The sequence below is a fragment of the Ambystoma mexicanum genome, chromosome 1p (genome assembly GCF_040938575.1).
Source record: "Ambystoma mexicanum isolate Mex_15411 chromosome 1p, UKY_AmexF1_1, whole genome shotgun sequence".
In the NCBI taxonomy this organism is placed as follows: domain Eukaryota; kingdom Metazoa; phylum Chordata; class Amphibia; order Caudata; family Ambystomatidae; genus Ambystoma; species Ambystoma mexicanum.
The window spans coordinates 1288275407-1288296634 of record NC_090921.1 but is presented as its reverse complement, the minus strand read 5'-3'; the positions used below and the strand labels follow the sequence as shown (position 1 = coordinate 1288296634).

The 21228-nt window shown below is 49.5% G+C and overlaps 1 protein-coding gene across 2 annotated transcripts in view; it reads right to left on the bottom strand.

The window, feature by feature from the left end:
- The window catches only part of AP2A1 (adaptor related protein complex 2 subunit alpha 1), an 891085-nt gene that overhangs the window by 75822 nt on the left and 794035 nt on the right, over positions 1-21228 (bottom strand). For both annotated transcript variants that reach the window (XM_069605316.1, XM_069605324.1), the window contains one exon: positions 8073-8162. In XM_069605316.1, the coding sequence (XP_069461417.1) occupies positions 8073-8162 (90 nt within the window). The remainder of the gene's footprint in view (positions 1-8072; positions 8163-21228) is intronic.

The following is a 21228-nucleotide window of genomic DNA, read 5'->3' as shown; positions in this document are numbered from 1 at the left end:
CAGTCACCCCACCGGCAAACTTGTAGTAAACATTTTTAACAGCACTATATTCGCGCCCTACTGCATGTGTTCGGACTAATGGCATGAACTCTGAGGTTTTCGAGCTTGAGAGAGGCACGAGACAGGGCTGTCCTTTGTCTCCCATCCTGTTTGTCATTGCTATGGAACTGTTGCGGTGAAGATAAGAGAGGAGGAGAGAATTGAAGGAGTCCATTATGGTACGGCCAACCAAAAAGTTTGGCTGTATGCGGATGATATGTTATTGGTGGTTCAGAATGTGGAGAACTCGATTCCTGTACTGATTGAGTTGATTGGTGTATTCAACAGAATTTCCGGATACAAGATCAATTGGGCCAAATCGGAAGCATTGCCAGCGTCGGCCTCATGCAATATTTTGAAAATGAGGAATTTTGCCTTCAAATGGTGTCCGAGTAAGATGAGATACCTTGGGATTTGGTTGACTTGTGATATCTCAAAAATTATGGATGTCAACCTTGTTAGTGTGGTTCAATCCCTGGAGCTTGATTTGAAGAGATGGAGTGAACTTAAATTGAGTCTATGGGGGAGAGTGAATGCCATCAAAATGACTTCCACGCCACGTGCCAATTATGTACTAAGTATGCTCCCCTTGGAAGTGAAAAAGAGCTTTTTGAAGAAAATTGAGGGTTTAATCCAATCTTTTCTCTGGGAAAATAAGCAGCCGCGCCTCAAATTGTGGAAATTGCAGCTGCCCCAGGACTGCAGAGGTTTGGGGGTTCCGGACTTTGCAATCGATCATTTGGCTTTTGGAGCCAGACATCTGGTTCCATTTGTTGACAATTCAAATGATGTCTGGACGCTGGCGGAATCAAGCCGTTCATCTCCATTACCTCCTAGAGCTATACTGTCCACGGTGGATGGATCTGGGTATCAGTCATCTCCGCCAACGAAATTTCTGAGAACGTGCTGGAAGGAGCTTTGGAAGAAGAGTAATCGCAGAATTTGTGATAATGATTTTATCCCGATCTGGTTGAATCCAGGAATACTGGTGAATGGAAAGCCGCTACTGTGGTTGAACTGGCTTCTCAGTGGTGTAATATGGCTGAGCGATTTGTTTGAAGATGGCAAATGGATCAGTTTTAAAAGACTTGCACGAGTTAAAGATCACAGTGACTGTACAATGGGAGAATACAGGAAATTGAGGAGAATCCTGCGGAATGAGGGTGCAGTTGATGGTAATGGATGGCAGATGTGGTTGTCTGCGTATAAGGCAGAGGAGGTATGGCGTCTAAGGTATACAAGAATCTGGCCCAACGTCATGTACCGGCAGAGGAATTACTATCGAAATGGTCTGAGATACTTGGTTCAGATATGTCTGAGGACAGATGGAGGTGTATTTGTAAAAATGTGTCTCTCACTTCCATTAATTTGGGAGAGCAAAGCCGACAAATCAAAATTCTTAACAGAGTGTTTTGTACTCCCCAAAGACTTCATGCAAGAGGAATGATTGATTCAGAGGCTTGCTGGAGATGTAAACATGCAGTTGGCTCTTTTGAACATATGATCTGGGATTGTTATGAATTGAGGACATTTTGGAGGAGAGTCACTGAGAAGATTAATGAGGTTCTAATGTTGCAGGAAGAATTTGACTACATTACTGTCATATTGGGTGAGGATGATAAGGTGGAAGAACTTACTTACCCACAGAGATGCTGGTTTTTCAGGGCAGCAAATTCAGCCAAGAAAATAGTTTTGAGGAAATGGAAATGTGATGAGAGACCGACCTTTTCAGAGTGGATTGAGGATTTAAGACAGGTTTCCAGAATTGAGAAGGTTATTCTCCGCAGAAACAAAAAAATGAAATTTTTTGATGACATGTGGGGTAGATTCTTGGATGAGCTGTAATGATATTTTAGATTGATTTGTGTTACGTAGGGTAGGGGATGGTGGTATGTGGAAAGATAACTTGTGATGAATTCTATATTTATAGCGTTGATGAATCTAATGCTCTATATGTTTTTATGTAAATTTCAATAAACTTAATAATGAAAAAAAAACAGCACTATAATTCCAGACCGGCAAACTTATAATGAGGCCCATGGTCTTGGGGAGAACTATCTGGGCTCAGACTCTGACAACCTGTATTTGAATACCTCAGTCGGACGAATGACTACACTAAACCATAGTGTTCAACTGAAGGCAATAAACAATATACTTATTTAATTCCTTAGAAATACCCAGAGGGCACAATGTCCGCCTCCTGAAAAAGTGGGCGGATGCCAGGTGCCCACTTGTACCCTTGGTAAGGGGTTTATTGCAAAGTACAATTAAACACAGGAACTCGACAAACATTCAAACATCCACACAGGTACTTCTATTTATTTAGCAAAACATATGCATTAAGCAAAAGGTACCAACCAGTGTCTAAAGCAATACCTGGCCAAATACAAAACAGTTTGGAGTCCCAACTGGAACACTTTAGAATTTGAACAATTGAAGTATCAGTTCAAACAATATACTGTAACAATAACCTAAAGTGAAGGTAAAAGATGTTACAGAATTTAAACAGGCTTTGTATATTTTAGAAGTCATAATCAAAATATGACTACTAAACTTCACCTGTCAAATTCCTATCCTAGAATCAATGGGTCTCATTACGAGTCCGACGGTAGCTGTGCCGGAAAAACCGTCAGGCTGCTGCCGGACCCGTAATACCATTCCGCCTGCATGTCCGCCTGCAGGCGGGTGGTGTTACTCTCGCCAGGTCTGACCTACCACCTACAGGACTCAGAATCAGCCGGATTTACCGCCACTGTTGGTTCCGGACCGGCTGACTTGTAATGAGGCCCAATGTCTCCAAAGTTAGGCAAACCAGTTCTGGAATAATTTTGCAAATGTACTAGCAGTTCTCCTAAGAAGAAGAAAGTAGTTCTTTGCAAGCAGACAGCCTTGAGTCATCCCAAAATGTTGTAATAAAGTGAAATCAGATTATCCTGGATGGGAAGGGGCAGTTACAGCAATGCACCAGTGAGACCCTCGAAGAGAAGCTCAGACTCAGGTTCTACCACCAAAGGTCAGGCCCAAATAGTTCAAGAGTGGACTTTATGTCCACAAAGAACAACAGGAGCCAGGAAGGCATGAGAACAGTTATGTAAACCAGCCGCTCAAACCCCAAATGAATAAGCCAACAATTGCAGGTAAGTGAGGGCCGGTGGGGACAATTGCCCTCGCCATTGCAGATCAGGTTCCCGGGTCCAGGTGTCATGTTATGTGTCGGGTTTGGGTTCAGCTGTGTGGCGGTTTCTCGATCTCTGGTTCCCGATCATTGGATGTACCAACAGGTTGGTCCACAGGATTCTGTGGAAGAAGACAAATACCTTGGGGGTCATTACACGTTTGTTGGTATCCCGCTGGTAAATCCAGCAGGATACCGGCAAACGGTATTACTGTTCCCGCCACCTGATATCCCGGGATAACCGGGATATTACAGGCGACAGGAATATTGGTACATCCCGATTCCATGGACTCCCATCAGACACAATACAAGTGCTGTTAATACCGGCTGTTTTTTGCCAGTGGGGGCCCTATTTACCCCCAGCTCTTGGCTGGAGGTAAATCAGGTAACCCCACTGGAAAAGTGCAATTATACAGAAATACCAGCACTTTTTTTCCGGACCAGCAAACTTGTAATGAGGGCCCTTGTGTAAGCAGCAGTTAAAGATGCAGATGAAGGGATCCCGCAAACGGTCAGTAGGCACGATAAAGCAGGACCACTGAGCTCAGGCTGCAGGAGACTTTCTTTTTTGGCGATAAGGCAGCAGCAACAGGCAGTAAGGTTCCAGTACCACAGCGAGGATGCCTACAAAGTTCCCAGACCCAGTAACAGATGAGATTTGTGTAGTGAGGATGGCCCTTCTTCCAGTGGGGCATGCCTGTTGTGCACTCTGCTGTTCTCCAGGAAAGGAGGACAGCAGAGAAGGACAGTTGGGATTCATTGTTCCCACTAGTCCTGATGCAGGGCTCCCCTGTCGAAGAACAGGCAGAGGTTGGCTGGAGAGTGCACTGGCTTGGCGAATGTAGGTTTTAACTACAGACCTTTGGCATCCCTCTATGATCTTTGTCCTTAGATTATTTGCTCTGGCGGTTGACTGGAGAAAAGCTTTGAATCCTGTTTTAATATCCTAAATTTATGGTGTCCAGTGACCATAGCTGATCAATGGATAGATCAGAACATTCAAACAGGGAGGGGGGACTACCTGATGCTGGACAGCCAGCAAGCACAGGACCTGAAGTGCAATCAATATATCACACTGGCAGAAGCATGCACTGTGGGGCCAGATAGCTCCTAAGGCCAGTTCCACACACGATGGCATATTGCTGGGCTTTGTGTAAGAAACCTGTGAAAGTGCGTGACCATATATAGGCATTTGTTGCCTGGCACGTAGGGAAGATGGCCAAAGGATAGAAAAAAGGGAATTAAAACACATGGTTTACCCCATTTTGGCCTACCAATGTCACCATCAAGGGCACCAATGGTTACCTCACCGTAAAAATACACGGGCATAGTAGTGTACCCAAAATGGTTAAAGGTGGTACTGGTGTGCAGTATGACATTGTTACATTGCCAGGTATTTTTTCACTGAGTTTTTTGATGAAAATCTTCAGCCGAAAAAACTTGGGGTGTGGGTAGGCGAATACAACGGGTAAGGGCGTGTGGGGAATAGGGAATAGATAAAAGCGAGGGGGGGGCTTTTGGGAAAGGCACCTCCAAATGTATATAAAAAGAATTCGATTCGTTTTTTCAGTCAAAATGTTTCAGCAAAAACTCAGCGAAGAAAGACCTGGCGATTTAAGAACACAGAACCTGGTGTGCAACTACTAATGTGTAGGCTTTTTGGATTTCAGTAAAATCAGATTTAAGCCAATTCTGCCCCTGGAAATAATTTTCCCTTAATGGGGTATAGCCAAAAATGTCCACTAGGTGCAGTGCCAACCTGGGTATACTTGGATTCCCATATTACATTGAAAATAAAGAGCAAGGTCTGTGCTGCCAGGCATTTTCACACCTCAATATGATCCAAACTGAAGTAAGCCATATGATATTTTTTTGGAACATGTACTTTAAAAAGTTGCAATTTGGAGTTATTAATTAGAATCCTGAAGCAACGGGCTGATAAAAAATGTTTAGCCACTTGACAGGGAATCTCTCATCAAATATTGTCTTGTATTCCAACGATTCTGTATCAAATACTAGTCCATTGAAGTTTTGTTTGGGAAATGGACCCAAGAAGACACGTTTTCAGCAAAATCTTACAGTTCCGTTAAAAATAGCAGTTACATATGTGATTTGGAATCCCTAATTCTCATTAAAAAAAAAAACACTTTTTTTGGTTGCAGACCCTCTTTACCATCCAGTCAGTAATTATGCAAACTTTATATTTTACAAAGAACTTCATTGTATTCTGTGGCATTAGAACTTAGATCCACAAAGTGGTTTTAAAACAAAAAAAATCTCAGTTCGTTGTCCTTAAAAGGAACATACATATATACCTTGAATGAATTAAGATGAGGAACCTTTTCAGTGGACACCTGTAAGGGTAGACCTCAGCGCCCTTATTAGAGCAATACGTTTGTCGCATGAACAGAGTAACAGCGGAGTAATAATGGTTCCTCTACTCCGTTTTAAAAGGCAGTAATATGAGTATAGTTACACCTCTTGCATTCATGTGCCAAAAATCCAAAAAATAATAATCTAACTCAGTAGGATTGTAATTATGAAGTGGTATATTTATGTGAACGAGTGCCCTATTGGGATAACACGTGTTTCGACGGACTCAGCCGTCTTTTTCAAATCAGGGCAAATGGTATTGTTTTGTAAATTTGAAACACGGCCTTTCAGCAAGTTCCAATAAGTCATGGGATCAATCCCAACCTGCAAGTTCCTGCGTCCCTTGCGTTTGCGTCTGTTCAAAACAATACCATTTGCCCTGATTTGAAAAAGACGGCTGAGTCCGTCGAAACATGTGTTATCCAAATAGGGCACTCGTTCACATAAATATACCACTTCATAATTACAATCCTACTGAGTTGAATTATTATTTTTTGGATTTTTGGCGCATGAATGCAAGAGGTGTAACTATACTCATATTACTACATATACACCTGGGTCTGTGTTCATGAGCCTTCCCCATCATCTCCTGTTCGCCATGATTTATTTCAACTTCAGGCAGTACGTGTATTAAGGTTCACTGCTGAATTAATATGAACTCTTACTTTGCCCCCTATCAGGCAACTGGAGCCCATCAAGTCCTTATTTTATTCTTTTGTATGTATAGATTTCGATTTCCATTATAAATTCAGGACTACAGCTCCAAGTATACAAAGAGGTAACACAGGCGACAGCAGCATAATCTGTGATTTTTTTTTGTTGCAAAAGAATTGTGCATAATATACATGCAGCAAGATACACTTTTGTTAACACTGGAAAACCACAGTTGCCTGCAATTTATTTTACGGAACAATCATATAATTCTGCCAGTTCTATCATTTGCGAGTGAAGTCTGGTATTGACCATGACCTCAAAATGACCTACATTGTGGCAAAACACTTACAGACATGCTACAACTAGTTGTGCATATAAACTCTTGGAAGAATAGCTTTAGCAGAAAAGCATGCTTTCTGTCGTTCTTAACTACACAGAGACAATCTAGTTTCTGTCTCCAGAACAAACATAGCACACACTCCCTGCACCAGGCATGCAATGAAGAAAAGCAGAAACCACAAGCAGTCAAACGTTCTAGAAAGCAACAGTGCAAGGGTGAGAGTAATATCCTGGTCAGGTCTATCACTTCAGTACCTGAGGCCAGACCCAAGAAACCAGTGCAAGTACTAGAAAGCCAATACATTACCTGCTAAGGAGGACTTATTCCCTCTCAACAGACCTGCTGATAACCCCACCAGTAGCAGGAAATCACCACACAGTAGTGTAGATAGTAGCCAGGTAAACACTGACATATAAAAGGAAACCCCAGAGGAGCCACTCTCTGCATCTAGGGGATACATGGAAACAAAGGCATGGTTCCACTGCACTCTTAAATATACAGAGAGGTATACATGAAACATAGGGGTTCTGAGACACACTCCGACATGGAAAAAAGCTACAAAGGAATAACTGTGTATCATCCTTAGAGAACAAAGATATGACAGGAATAGCTCCCAGACAATGTCACACCCTGTCTTCAGGTTAGACATTGACATTTAACATCACCATGTATACTCAAGCACATCTTTGATTAGACAAATACACTTATGCTGGACTTGAAACAATAATCTAACAGTCCTGCTCTTTTGCTTCTTTGGCGTATGCAGTGTACTAAAATCGGAAAAATTGCTATAACTTGAGAAGTCAAAGGTAGAAGAAAAAGGTGAGAGGTAAAGGGAAACGATGAGGCAAGATATGTAGAAAGAGTTGTACTGGCACACATATGATAGATACTGATATTATGTAACAGGATTGTCACTAAAAGCCCAATTATTTATACATTTGACAGGTCTGATAATCAAAGGTCCAGGTGCGAACATCACTGGCCTAGAATTTTGAAACTTGAAGGGGCGTGGGGGGGGAAGTAAAAAATTGCTTTCACAGCTACAGTGCAGCCTTTATTCTGCAAAAGCACACTCTACGCTCCTCGTACCTTGGGGATCATGCAAGCCACAGCAGTGTGTAATTTTGTAATGCACCTTTCTGCATGTAGAAAGATAGGCACATCACATAATGTCTGGCATTAAGCTCATAGTCCAGTTGATCTTCTCTACTATCAAACATGTACATGACAACAATTAGCACTTAGTGGCTGAGCCTCCGACAGATAAAATTAAAAGTGAAATCAGAGCAAAGTAAGTGGGATATGGGTAAGAGAGAGACAGCAATAAACCTAGGGGTGATTGGAAATCAGGGATAAAGGTGACAGTACTCGGCAGAAAAGAAAGAAGTTGGGGAGAAAGCAAGCAAGAGTAAGAAAGAGTGGTGGAAATGTGAGAACGACAGAGAGAAAGAAAACAAGCAGAAATGAGACTTGATTCCGAAAGGATATGCTTCTGCAGGTCCCCAGGGTAGGTCACTGTTGGAGTGAAACTCTGAAACTGAACGGAGGTTTTGTTTCCATAGAAGAGGTACATTCGACCTAAAAAACAGCAAGGCAGAAAATAAAAAGTTGCTAAATTAAGCGTCCTCTTGTGTTCACAGTATTAAACAGAAAGTTGAAAAGACATGCCACAGTCATTTACCCCCAAGGATTGTGCTCTAAAAGGATGCCTATGCAGAGGCAGTGAGCCAGCATCTGATACAGCTAATCGTGCCTTCCAAAGAGGTCACAGGTTGCTCCCTCAGACAGTTCATCTTGTGATTTACGTTTTTCTCCACAAACCATTTATCAAGGACCCGCAGAACTAATTAAGCAATAAGCCCCGAGCCGCGAAGGGGCATTACTGAGTCCGGTAAAGCCCCAGGGCCCATAGTTACAGGCCCGAGCCAAGCGAGGGCCTTCACGAAGGGCCCGGGGCTTTACCAGACTCGGTAATGCCTCAGCATCGAGGGGCTTCTTGCTATTACTACCCGGGCCCGCAAGACCGGAGTACTAATAGCTTGTTTTTATGCTTTGAAATGCCACAGCGTTTCGGGACAGAAAAAAAAAATTGCCCGCCAGGGAAGGGAATCTGTTTTCCCTTTCCATGGCAGCCATTTAAAGTGTATTGAAAAAGGTAAACAAATACAATGGCTGCCATGGAAAGGAGAGAAGGGACTACATGTAGTCCCTTCTTCCTTTCCATGACGGCCTGTAGCTGATCAGGAGCGGATGCACTGGGGACATAAGTGTTCCCAGGCGTCCGCTCCCGAAAAGGATCAAAACGAAGGTAAGTGGGGTTGGGAGGGCAGGGAAGGGATTGTTTAAATTGGGGGTGTGAGGGGGAGAAGGGAGGGGGAGAATAAACACTTACCTCGCTCCCTGGCGGGGGTGGGGTGGCAGCCTCCAGCTGTGTGGTGGCTCGGATCGGGGATTACCCCATTCCGAGTTTCCTCATTGGCTGAGGGGCTGCTACACCGTCCCCCCCCTACCACCCCCCATCAGTGATATAGGAAAAGAACATCGGGAGAGGGATTCTCAGTTGGGTAAAGCCCTGGCGAGGGCCAATCAGATTGCATGTTGCCACGAGAAAAGCAGTTTCCCACGACAAAACCTTGAGTGGTGCAGAATGCATAAGCTCGAACAGAGGTCCCATGAGCCTAGTAAGCACCACATTGAGCACCCACGCCGGGGCCGCAGCCTTCACCGGCAGGAACGAGCGGAATAGTCCCTTGAAGAATTCCTTGACTAAGCGGTGCGACCACAAGCGTGGTCGTCCTGGGGATCTGGTGTAGCGGGAGATAGCCGCCAGGTGAACCTTGATGGAAGCGTGGGCCAGCCCCGACTTTGCCAACAACAGCAAATAGGGAAGCACCGGAGGAGCCTTGTTCCTCAGCAGGTCGATATTCTGGGAACAACACCAAACAGCAAATCTCTTCCACTTAAGTCCGTAGCATTTCAAAGTAGACAATGCTCTAGCCTTGGCGAGAACTTCCTTGCAGTCCGCCGTGAGATTGTAGCCACTGAATTCTAACACTACGGCCTTCAGGTTCAGAGACCCTGGATTGTGGTGAAGTATGGCGCTTCCTTCCCTGGAGAGAAGATCCGCGACCACTGGCAGCTTGACAGGAGGGGACGCTGACATGCTGTGAAGGTCCGGGTACAAGATCTGCCTAGGCCACGCCGGTGCGACGAGGATCATTCGGCACTGGCACCGTTTGAGTTGACTGATGACTCGAGGCAACAACGGCAACGTAGGGAACGCACACAGAAAGAGGCCTTCCCAAGGGAATGAGATTGCGTCCCCCATGCTTCCCTGCTTGGGGAACTTGCTGGCAAACCTCCGGCACTTGGTGTTCGTCGCCGTCGCAAACAAGTCGATATGGGGATAGCCCCATTTATTGAACAGGTTGTCCACTAAATCCAGCCGAAGTTCCCACTCATGGCAAGAGCGAAGCTCCATGCTCATGGAGTCGGCAACCGTGTTCTTTACTCCTGCCAGATGAAACGGGATAAGGAACATCCCATGGGCGACGGCCCAGTGCCATAAATCCTGCGCCTCTTTGGAGAGCGCCAGGGATGTGGTGCCCCTCTGTTTCCAGATGTAAAACATTGTGGTGGTATTGTCTGTGAAGACCCGCATCACCTTGCCCTTGAGGGATGGCAGGAACGATTTGAGGGCCCAAAACACTGCCCGTAGCTCCAGAACGTTGATGTGCAACGTCTTCTCCTCCGGCAGCCACAGGACTCTGGCGTGAAGACTTCCTGTGTGGGCTCCCCATCATTCCAGGGAGGAATCCGTCGTTACCGTCTCCTGATGTGGTGGAGCCTGGAAATCCGTACCTCCGGTAAGATGAGAGCGCACGCCCCACCATCTTATCGCACAACAGAACCCCTCGTCGAGCACAATCTTGTCCTGGAAGCTTCGGAACATTTGAATCCAACGGGCATCGAGGAACTTCTGCAGAGGCCGCATCCGTAGCAAAACATCATGCCGAGCAGAGACTTGATGGTCCTCAATGTGGCAATCTTCAGAGAGAGCAGCCGTTGCACCTTGCCCAGGATGGCCGCCACTCTCTCCTCCGACGGCGACACCAGGCATGACACCATGTTGAGCCTTTGCATAGTTCACTGAGAACCCCAGATCCGTCAGTAGGCGGACGGTCCTCGCCGTGTGGTTGACAGTGATGTTCTTTAAGCTGGCCTGGATGAGCCAGTCGTCCAAATAAGGATAGACGTGGATCGCTTGTAGTCGTAGATGCGCCACCAACGGCACCAGGCACTTGGTGAAAACCCTTGGCGCTGACTTCAATCCGAAGGGAAGGGCCTTGAATTGGTAATGCTGCCCTTGCACGAAAAGCACAGAAACTTGCAGTGTCCCTTGTGAATTGGGATGTACGCATCCTCCAAATCCAGCGATGACAGAAAGTCTCCCTCTTTGAGCTGTCCGAGCACGTGCTGAAGGGTGACCATCCGGAACTTCTGAGACTTGATGTATTTTGTTTAGTCGGCGGAGGTCGAGGATGGGCCTCCAGCCCCCGGTCTTCCTTTTCATGAGGAAGTAACTTGAGTACACTCCGGAGCCGCCTTAGGACGAGCTCTATCATGCCTTTCTTTAGCATGGCCGCACCTCCAGCAGCAGCTGAGGGATGTGGTTTTCCTGCTGGGCCACCAGTTGTATTCGGGGACACTTCTGTTGAAATTCCAGGGTGTGTCCGTGGGCGAGAGCATCCAGCACCCAACGGTTGGTGGAGATGGTCTTCCACACGCTGACGAAGTTCCCCTCAGTGTCCGTCTGGATGGCCTGTAGAGACTCATCTACAGCCTTCCCAAAGATATGGTCTCTGTCAAAGGGCATGTCCAAACCCCTCATCTGAACGTCCGGACAAAAGTTGATGGCCTTGAGCCAGCCACTTCGACGAAGGCAAACACTGTGTCAGCGATGTCCGTGGCCACCGTGATGGCGTGGTCCGACGCCACCTCGCCTTCCTGCAGAATTTCCAACGCCTTTGACCTCTTGTCGTCGGGGAGGAAGTCCAGGATGGGAACGATCTTGAACAACAGCTCTCGGTCGTAGCACGCTACGGCAAGGGCGTTGGCGGCCTTTATGGTAGTGGCCGCAGAGTAGATAACCCGTCGCCCCATGGCATCTAATTTCTTCCCCTCACTGTCCAGAAGGGTGGACGCTGGCGAGGAAGAAGCGCCCGACGACTTCTTGGCCACTGCCGATACCACAGAGTCCAGTGACGGTTGGGCCCGCAAGCACTTGGCCACAGAGTCCGGCACCCTGTACTTCTTCTCAAGGCGATCCCTCTTCGCCAGGTTCGTAGAAGGGTTCTTCATGAGAGACAAACCTTCGTCCCAAATGTCATACAGGAGTGGGACCGCGAGGATGGCCGCTCCCTTCGCCTCGCAGCACTGGTACAAGAAGCCCTCCTTCTTCTTCTCCTCTGGAGCGAGCTGGAAGAGCTCTGAAGCTCCGGAGATCATCGAGTTAAACAAGCCTATCTCGTCCGGCGTTGAGGATCTGGGAGGAGGTGACGGGAGGTCCCCCATTCCACTCTGGTCCTTGCCTGTCGTCACCTTGTCAGGGTCCGTCTCACCCCTCGGGGGTGGGGGACTTTGTGGGGTGGGTGGAGGCGAGGGGTGGCAATGAGGAGGAGGGTGCATCTTCATCTTCTTCTTGGCCGGTGGTTCCTCCGTCGCCAGAGGGTCGACCATTGCCGGCATCGCGGGAGGGACTGCGGGCGCGATAGGCATCCTTGTCTGTACCTCAGAGACCAGAGTATGCAGTACAGAGAGAATGTCCACTGAGAGATCTCTAGGCGGCAGCTGAGGCGGGGGTGGTAGCTGAGGCGGAATCAGAAGCTAGGGCGCAGGCAGGGTGCCCAGGCCCTTGTCGCCTTGCTGCTCTTCCTCGATGGTATCTTCGCTGCCGTTGCCTTCATCATCGCCTTTGTCGGCACGCTCGTCGTAGGGCCCGTTACTGAGGTTTTCCTTCTCCTGGATGGTTTAAAGGTAGATGAGCTCCTCCTCTGAGGAGATATTCGTGCCCTGGAGGACCTCTGCGCCTTCTCACCCCTTCTTTGCGTCCAGAGGGGATCATCTCGGGGAGATGACCCACTTCTTCTCCAGGGTCTTCTCTATGGGCCGAAACGCAGCCTCCCTCTTGGGGTTGCGCCCTGTGGATCCGCCTCGGCGGCCTTGGCGAGAGACGCCACTACCTCCTCGATGGAAGGCTGGGCCTTCTCTGGGTGTACCTGGGCCTTCACGGTCAGGACCGGACGCCTTGTCCTGCTTGGCCTTCCCCCTTAGGGGGAGGGTCAGCACCCCGATCCCCCTTGGTCTTCTCCGGGCAAATCGGTCTTGGGCTTCTCCTTGAGTTTGCTCGGATGGTCCGACTTCCTCTTGGATGACTATCCTGAGTGCTGACTGGTGACTGAAGTAGCTAGAGACGTCGGACGCGCCCTGGCCGCCGGTGAGCCGGCTGCAAAGGCGCTCCCGGGAGCAGTGGATTTGCAGTGCTTAGCCTTCTGTTGGACCCCCGCGGGAGGGGCACCCTCTAAGGTCTTAGAAGCCTGCTCAGCTTTCTTGGAACCAGTTTCAGCCCAGCTCTGGGAGTGCTGGAGCATCGTGATCCCTGGCGCATAGTTTGGCCCAATAGCGGTGTGGATCATGCCCATCTGGATTCCTGTCAGCAGGAGTTGGGCCTCGTTGGTGGGTGGCTGCATGGGTGGAGGGCTCCAATATGGTTGCCAGCGTGAGCGGAGGCAGACGAGCCTGATTTCAGACACGTAGCCTGACAAGGGAGCATGCCCGCACACAGGCCAGACTGCGGTGAAGAAGTGGTGAGCAGTCTGGACTTTAGATCCAATGACAGCAGGGTGATGAGGGGCCGCCTGCAGTGCATATGATGTGCTTTGCCGATTGCGGAAGGCAGAAGGGAGATGTGCGGTCCCCGGCGAGGCGAGGAGGTAGCAGCGTTAACCGGCCTGGAGGTTGTTAATGTGTAGGTGCGGCGCGGGGGTAGCATAGCTTCAGGGGGCCCGGAGTTCGGTGGGAGCGCCTCTTCCTCTACCCCAGCTCCCTTGGGTGGGCCCAGAAGACAGGTGAAGACACAGCAACCCGGCAGGCACCAGAGGAAACAGTTAGGCTGTCACGGCACGGCCCAATTAAGGAGAGTGGGTGCACACGGAGCAAGGTTAGGGTACAAACAGAGCACTTTGGGCAACGCTCTGAGGGCAGGAGAGAACATGTGGGACAGTGTACATGAATGGGGCTTAGTATGTGCCCCAGGATAAAAATCCTGGCACCATTGTGAGAGAAGGTGGATCTGGCATGGAACTGCTGGAGGAAGGCTGAGGACTGGAGTGGGAGTATGTGGCAATACGGTGGCGCACTATGAATCTGGTCTCCACTGGGAGGTTGATATCTTGAGGCATAGCGCCTAGCCTGGAGCCCCGGCCTTGGCATTGAGAAGCAGCATTGGGGAGTGTCGGCTCTCCATTTAAGATCTACTTGCCATACTTCACCAGGGGCAAGTAGGAGTGCCGGAGTGGAAGAGGAAGGTGTGAGTCGGTGCCCATTGGTCAGGAGCTCACGGGGGACATCCCACCCCTCGCAACAGATGGAGGAGGTGTTATCAGCCTGGGACATCAGGGCTGTCGGCATTTGTAAAAATGCTTAAGGGTCAGCAGAGGATGGAGAAATATGCTGACCCCAACTACAGAGAACAGAAACACAATGTGGCAGGACATGAGGCAGAAGGGGCTGCTGCTGCCGCAAGGCGCTCTGGAGGGGTGTTAGGCAAGATTGTATGCAGTACCCTTTGGGTGCACTACAACAACCCTGACCTCCTGGCAATAGAAACTCAACCTTTGGTATAAGCGTGTAGTACACAGGTTGGTAGCGTGATGAGCAGCCAAGCTTATCTCAGGAGGGGTCCATGTGAGCTGTAGGCGAGATATACAGAGATTCACAGTGACAAGTATTCAATTAAACACTTAGACATGAGGTTTCTTGAATAAACAATTATTAATGTATTTATCAGTCAGTTAGGTAAGCCTTCTTCAGAAGGGAGCAATATAACACTAACACTCAAATATAATAGTACCCCTTTGGCATTGCCCACAGACTCAACCTACACTCACAGGTGACTTCAGTAGCTAAGGTGCTGGGGACATAAATATATCACTATTGCATTTAGAATCATTTAGGAGTAAGCCAAAGGAAAAGGTTATTAGAACTTACAAGAGACCACAAATATTCTTAAACAGGCAAATACTTTCAGATCCCCCTAATAAGAATCATTCAGTAGAACAGGCTAAGCCAAAGTCAATGGGCAAAAGTCTATATGAGCTGAAGCACTTCTTTGCAGGTAAGAAAGAAAAGTCTTTGCACAATGTTTTAGGAGTCTTTGAAGAAAAAGAAGAAGAAGAATCAGTGTAGGGCCACAAGCTGTTAGACTTGTGACTAGTAGAAGATGCAAGCAACTCTACAGCAAGAGCTAAGTTCTCTCAGACTTTGAAAGTACTTTGGTATTGAAGAAAAAGTTCAGCAGATGACTTCGCTTCCTCAGCAGCTCTGCAGATCTCAATGTTCCTGGGACTCAGTCGTGGGGACAAGAGGGAGGACTTCTGGGGACTCCTGCACTGCAATGGGACGGTCACCGCTCGCAACCGGCAATCTTCAAACAAGTGGCTGTTCAGTGTTTCAGCTCCTTGTGTCTACCGCAAATAGCAACACACCGGTTCCTGGCTGTTCAGATGGGCTTGCCTTGCTTCTGGGGCCTGCACACTATTGAGGGGGCCCAGGCTCGGTCAGTCCTGCTTCCTGGGAGTCCAGAGGATCTTCCTGGAGCTCTTGGCCAGCTTAAAAGCAACACATGTTGTTTTGGTTTCCAGCAGCAACTCTGTGGAAAGTCAACCAGCTCCGAGAGAATGTCCAGGTGGCTTACTTTGATGTTGATTGGTCCCACCAACTCAAGGGGAGAAATCGTCCTTGCAGGGGCTTCTCTGTCTATACGAATTTGGAGTTTCAGCACAGCAGCAGGGCTTCACCGGGCAAACCAACGATCCAGGAGTTGCAGCAGACGTCCTCTTCAAGTTCTTCTTCGGTTCCTTCGTCCAGTGGCCGACTCTGCTTTCCAAGCAAAAAGCTTCACCTTTTATTCAGTTCTCTCCCATTCATTCCAGCCCAGCTGTCAGTCACCCAGCAGGGTGGCTGTCCTTGCCGGACAGTCAGCCGGCCAATCACTACAGAGTGCATTTGGGTCTCCTAGGCGCAGGGAGTTTCGTGCACCTCCCTCACTTCCTGCCCACCCCAGAATACCCTGGAGCCAAAGGCGGCCTTCACTTGTGAATCCCACCAAAGACAAAGCGAACAAAGGGACCAAACCTGGTTTGGCGTGCAGACTGAATCTCAAGAAGGACCTTTCCACAAAGAAATGGCGAAACAGAAGACCGGGCCATTTTGATAAAAGAACAAGTTACTTTCTTACCTGGTAACGTTCTTTCGATGGGATGGTCAGACGACGTATTCCATATCTATGACAGTAATCACCACAGCTGTGCTGTTTCGGAAAATCTTTCTACGTCCTGCGTCGATGACGTTGATACGCCGCCCTCGAGGGCCTCCGTCGAGCTGACGTCACCGGATGTTATAAGTAGGACGCACGACGCCCATAGCCTCAGTTGTAGTTTTTTCCCAGAACGTGTGGCACCAATCTTCTGCCAGTAGGACCACAGAAAGCCTTGTGGAAACGTAAGCTGCAATCGCATAAGAAATTCTGTAGTGGGGAAGGCAGGGAGGGAGCGATGTGGAATATGTCGTTGGACCATCCCATCGAAAGAATGTTACCAGGTAAGAGAGTAACTTGTTCTTCGAGGGGATTGGGTCCTCCGACGTATTCCATATCTATGACAGACTCCCAAAGCAGTACCAACGTAAGGAGGTGGGAAAAGAATTTGGAATATACAAATTTAGAATGCCCAATCAAATTGCAGAGTAAAGGACCGCCTTGCCAAAGGCCATATCCTGCCCATGGACAGAATTTAGGGAGTAGTGACGTACAAAAGAATGGACCGAAGCCCAAGTGGCTGCATCACAGATGTTACGAATAGGAACATCCCTCTGCAGGGCAGTGGAGGCAGCCATACCCCTAGTCAAATGGGCCCGTAAGCCTACAGGAGGGTCCTTACCCACCAGGCGGTAACATTCAGAAATTGCCAAGATAATCCATCTAGACCAAGTCTGCTTAGTCACAGCTTGTCCCAAACGCCTTCCAGCGTAACCAATAAAGAGCTGATCGTCCACTCTGACCCGGTACATGCGTGAAATGTAGAAAGTTAAAGCTCTCCTAGGATCTAACCTATGGAGCCTCTCCTCGTCCTTACCAGGATGCGGAGGAGGATAAAATGCCGGAAGAACAACCTTCTGGCTTAAATAAAATTCCGACACCACCTTCGGAAGAAAGGAAGGACAAACTCGAAGGACAACTCTGTCCTTATGAAACACAGTGAAGGGTGGCTTAACTGAAAGTGCTTGTAACTCACTCACTCTGCGAGCAGAAGTGACTGCAACTAAAAATACAGTTTTAAGGGTTAACAGCCTCAAGGGACAAGAATGTAAAGGCTCAAAAGGAGCACCCATTAGAAACTTGAGAACAAGGTTCAAATCCCAACCGGGCACCTGGAAAAGTGACGGAGAGAACACATTAGTGAGCCCTTTCAGAAACTGAGAAATTAAAGGAATTTTAAAATAAGAACACTCCTCAGACGAGCGCTTAAATATGGACAGCGCCGCCAGGTAACCTTTAATGGTACCCACTTGCAAGCACCTGTGAGCTAAAGAAAGCAAAAAAGACAGAACAACAGGAATGTCACATGAAAAAGGACCCACATTCTGAACCCTGCACCAGTCGCAGAACTTTCTCCAACGGCAACGGTACAGGGACTTCGTTGCCGGCCGTCTGGCCGAAAACAACACCTCCATCACGTCTTCAGAGAGGGCCCAATCCTTATACCTCAACCTTTCAGAAGCCAAGCGTGAAGGTTGAGGGATCTGACCTCTGGATGGAGAACCTGACCCCCCCCTCCCATGAGAGCAGATCGTCTCGGTAGGGAAGACGACGTGGAGGGCAGATGGACATGTCGAGAAGGTCCGGGTACCACATCCTCCTGGCCCAAGCCGGAGCAATGAGGATCATCCGGGAACCGAACCTCCGTAACCTCCGCAGCACTTGCGGGATGACGGGGACTGGAGGAAACGCGTACAGCAATGGGAATAACCACTCCACCACGAACGCATCTCCTAAGGCTCCTCTTGGAGGAAATTCCCATGAGCAGAACCTTTCGCACTTCCGGTTGACACTGGAGGCGAAGAGATCCACTTGATGGGTCCCCCAAGGGGTGAAGATCTCCAGGAGAATCTCCTAAGCCAGCTCCCACTCATGAGAGATTGCGCTCTGCCTGCTCAGAGCGTCTGCCGTCTCGTTTTCGTCGAACTGCTGAGATCGAAATTCCCTGCTGGATGGCCCAGAACCAGACCTGCATCGCCTCCCGACACAGAGGAAGTGACCCTGCCCCCCCCTTTTTGTTGAGGTAGTGCATGGCCACTGTGTTGTCCGTCAGAATCAGGACATTCTTTCCTCGCACAGTCGCCAGAAAAGCCTTCAGGGCAAGCCTGACGGCCCTCAGCTCCAACAGATTGATATGGAGTCTGGACTCCGACGGAGACCAACGACTGCTGACTGTCAGCTCGTTGGCATGAGCTCCCCATCACTTGAGGGACGCGTCCGTCACAATTGTCAGCTCCTGCCAGGGTAGCCAAAACGGAGCCCCCCCTCATCAGATTGCCTTCGACGGCCCACCACAAAAGGTCCTGGGCGACCGAGAGCGGCACCTGAACAAGGTCCGACATCCTGCTGGAGGACTGTGACCACTGGAGCTTGAGAGCCCATTGCAAAGATCTCATCCGCAACCTGGCCTCTGGCACCAGAAGAATGCAGGATGCCATGAGGGCGAGCAACCTCAAGAACTCGAACGCTGGGAGACTCTGGGCATGTTGAAACTTATGCACCATCTGCTGAATGTGGTGAGCCTCACCTGGGGAGGAAAACACTCCCCCAGGGACGTGTCGAGCACTGCTCCGATGTACTGGAGCCGCTGAGTTGGCGTCAAGTGAAACTTCTTTAAGTTGAGGGAGAAGCCCAGCTTGTGAAGGGAGTGGCAGGTGACTGACAGATGATCCAGGATTTGCTCGGGAGAGTGCGCTCTGATCAACCAATCGTCCAGGTAGGGGTAGACGTGAATCCCCCCTTTCCTGAGCTACGCTGCCACCACCACCATGAGCTTGGTGAAAACCCTTGGGGCGGAGGTCAATCCGAACGGCAGGACCCGAAACTGAAAGTGCGAGTCGCCAACCGCGAACCTCAGGTACTTCTTGCACTTGGGATGGATCGGCACATGAAAATAAGCGTCCTTGAGGTCGAGAGACACCAACCAGTCCTGAAGTTGAAGGGCCTGGAGGACTTGAGAAAGAGAAAGAGTAACCATCTTGAACTTGTCCTTCCTGAGGAGCTTGTTCAAACCGCGCAAGTCCATGATGGGTCTCAATCCTCCGTCTTTCTTCGAAATCAAAAAATAAGCAGAATACCATCCCTTGTTCCTCTCCGCTACAGGCACCAGTTCTATAGCGCCTTTCTCCAGCAGGGATTGAATTTCCTGCGCAAGGAGCGAATCCGGACTCTTCAAAGAGAGGTTCCCTGGTGGATTGTCGTGAGGCCTCTACCGAAAAGGAAGACAGTAGCCGTGGGCTATGATCTCCAGACCCCACACATCTGAAGTAATGGCACGCCATTCTACAAGATGCTGCGCCAGCCTTCCCCCAGCCGGAGAAGCATGGGCCTCATGACTGAGCTGAAGGGCTGCGGCAGTTCCTGAGGGCAAAGAGGCAACTGCTTGCGTGGCCTTGGCACCTCGAGTACCTTGTTTTCCACCTCTGGCACTTCTACGGTTGCCCCTTTGACTAGCAGCTCCTCTCGATTTACTAAAGGGCGAGTAATATCGAAAGGAACCTCCCCTCCATTGCGGTCCCCTAGGACGAAAAGGCAGAGGTTGGCGGAAAGCAGCGCCCAAAGACTCTGCTGCAGCAACCTCTCAAGACTCTCGTCAGCCTTGCTGCCAAAAAGATGTTCATGTTGAGGAGGCGGGCCTGCAAATCAGAGCAAAACCCGAGTTCCGCAACCACGCAAACCTGTGTATTACGGTGCTCGCCGCCATGGACCGGCTGACACTATCAACCATGTCCAGACCCGAATAAACGGATTCACACATGGCATCCTTGCCATCCTGCACGATAGCAAGGAAACCATCCGTTTCTCCCCTTCGGAAACATGATCAGCCGCTAGGGAAATACAGTTCCACAGAGTGTGCGTGAAACAAGACAAGGCACAAACAGAGTTGGCAGCCTGAAGCGCCATACCCCCAGAAGAAAATGCCTTCTTCGCCCAACATTTGTTGTCCCTATCAGGAGGGATGGTAGGGTACGACGCCTGCTTTGTGGGGGCCGTAGCCGCCTGCACCACCAAACTTTCCAGAGTGGGGTGCGTGGTCAAGTAGCAGGGGTTGCCACTGGCTGGCCGGTTTTCTTCGGCAAGGACTTGCAAACTTCCGGGAGACTCTCTGGAGAAGTCCAAGCCGCAGCCACCCTTCTCTGCAAGGCCATATTGAATGGCAGCACCGGGTCAGTTGGTGGACCATGGTCCAGGATATCAGTCAGGTCATCCTGCTGAAAATCCCCAGGGGGGGGCAGACCACTCCAGGTAATCCGTGACCCTCGACATCAGGCACCGATAAGAGGAGTCAGCAGGCCTGTCAGGCTCAGGCCTACCAAATTCCACCTCCGGAGAGGTGTCGAGCCCACTGGCGTCATGCAATGACGGGCGCAGGTCCTCAAGCTGGCTATGACCAGAAACAATGACATCAGGGACCTCTGCAGGAACCACACCTTCCTCAGACCCCTCATCCACCTCAGAAATATAATCCAGAGGCTGGAAAGAGGGAACCGAAAAAGGAACAAAGACATGCCAGAGCTTTTCTAGGGGGTTCCCCCGTACCACGAGGCATCCCCGACAAAACCGCCTCGAAAGGCGTCGATGGAATCGGCAGAGACGTCGAGCGTGGCACCGACAGCTTCGACACAGGCCTCGAGGGCTGAGCCCTGAGCGTGTCTTTCGACCGCCTGGGCGCCGATGGCGTCAACGACTTCCTCGGAGGCGGGGCAGCGAGAGAGTCCGTCGACAACCTCGGCGTCGATGTCTTCTTCGAAGACTTCACAGAGTCTCGCTGTCTCGATGGCATCGAGGACCGGCACCTGGAACGGGCATGCCTAGAGTGACCATCCTTGTCCGACCGGGACCTCGAAGGCGCCCGGTGGTCACGACGACTGCTCGAGCCCGAAGGCAGACGAGCGGTGTCTCTAGCGCGGCCTCGACCGGCGTCCTCAGACGGCACGGCCGGACCGGAGCCCTGCGATTGAAAAATAGCCAACAGCTCCTTTCGGAACAAATCCCATTCCTCAGGAGTGGAATGCTTGTTGGGACAAACTACCCGCCGACAGGCGGAGT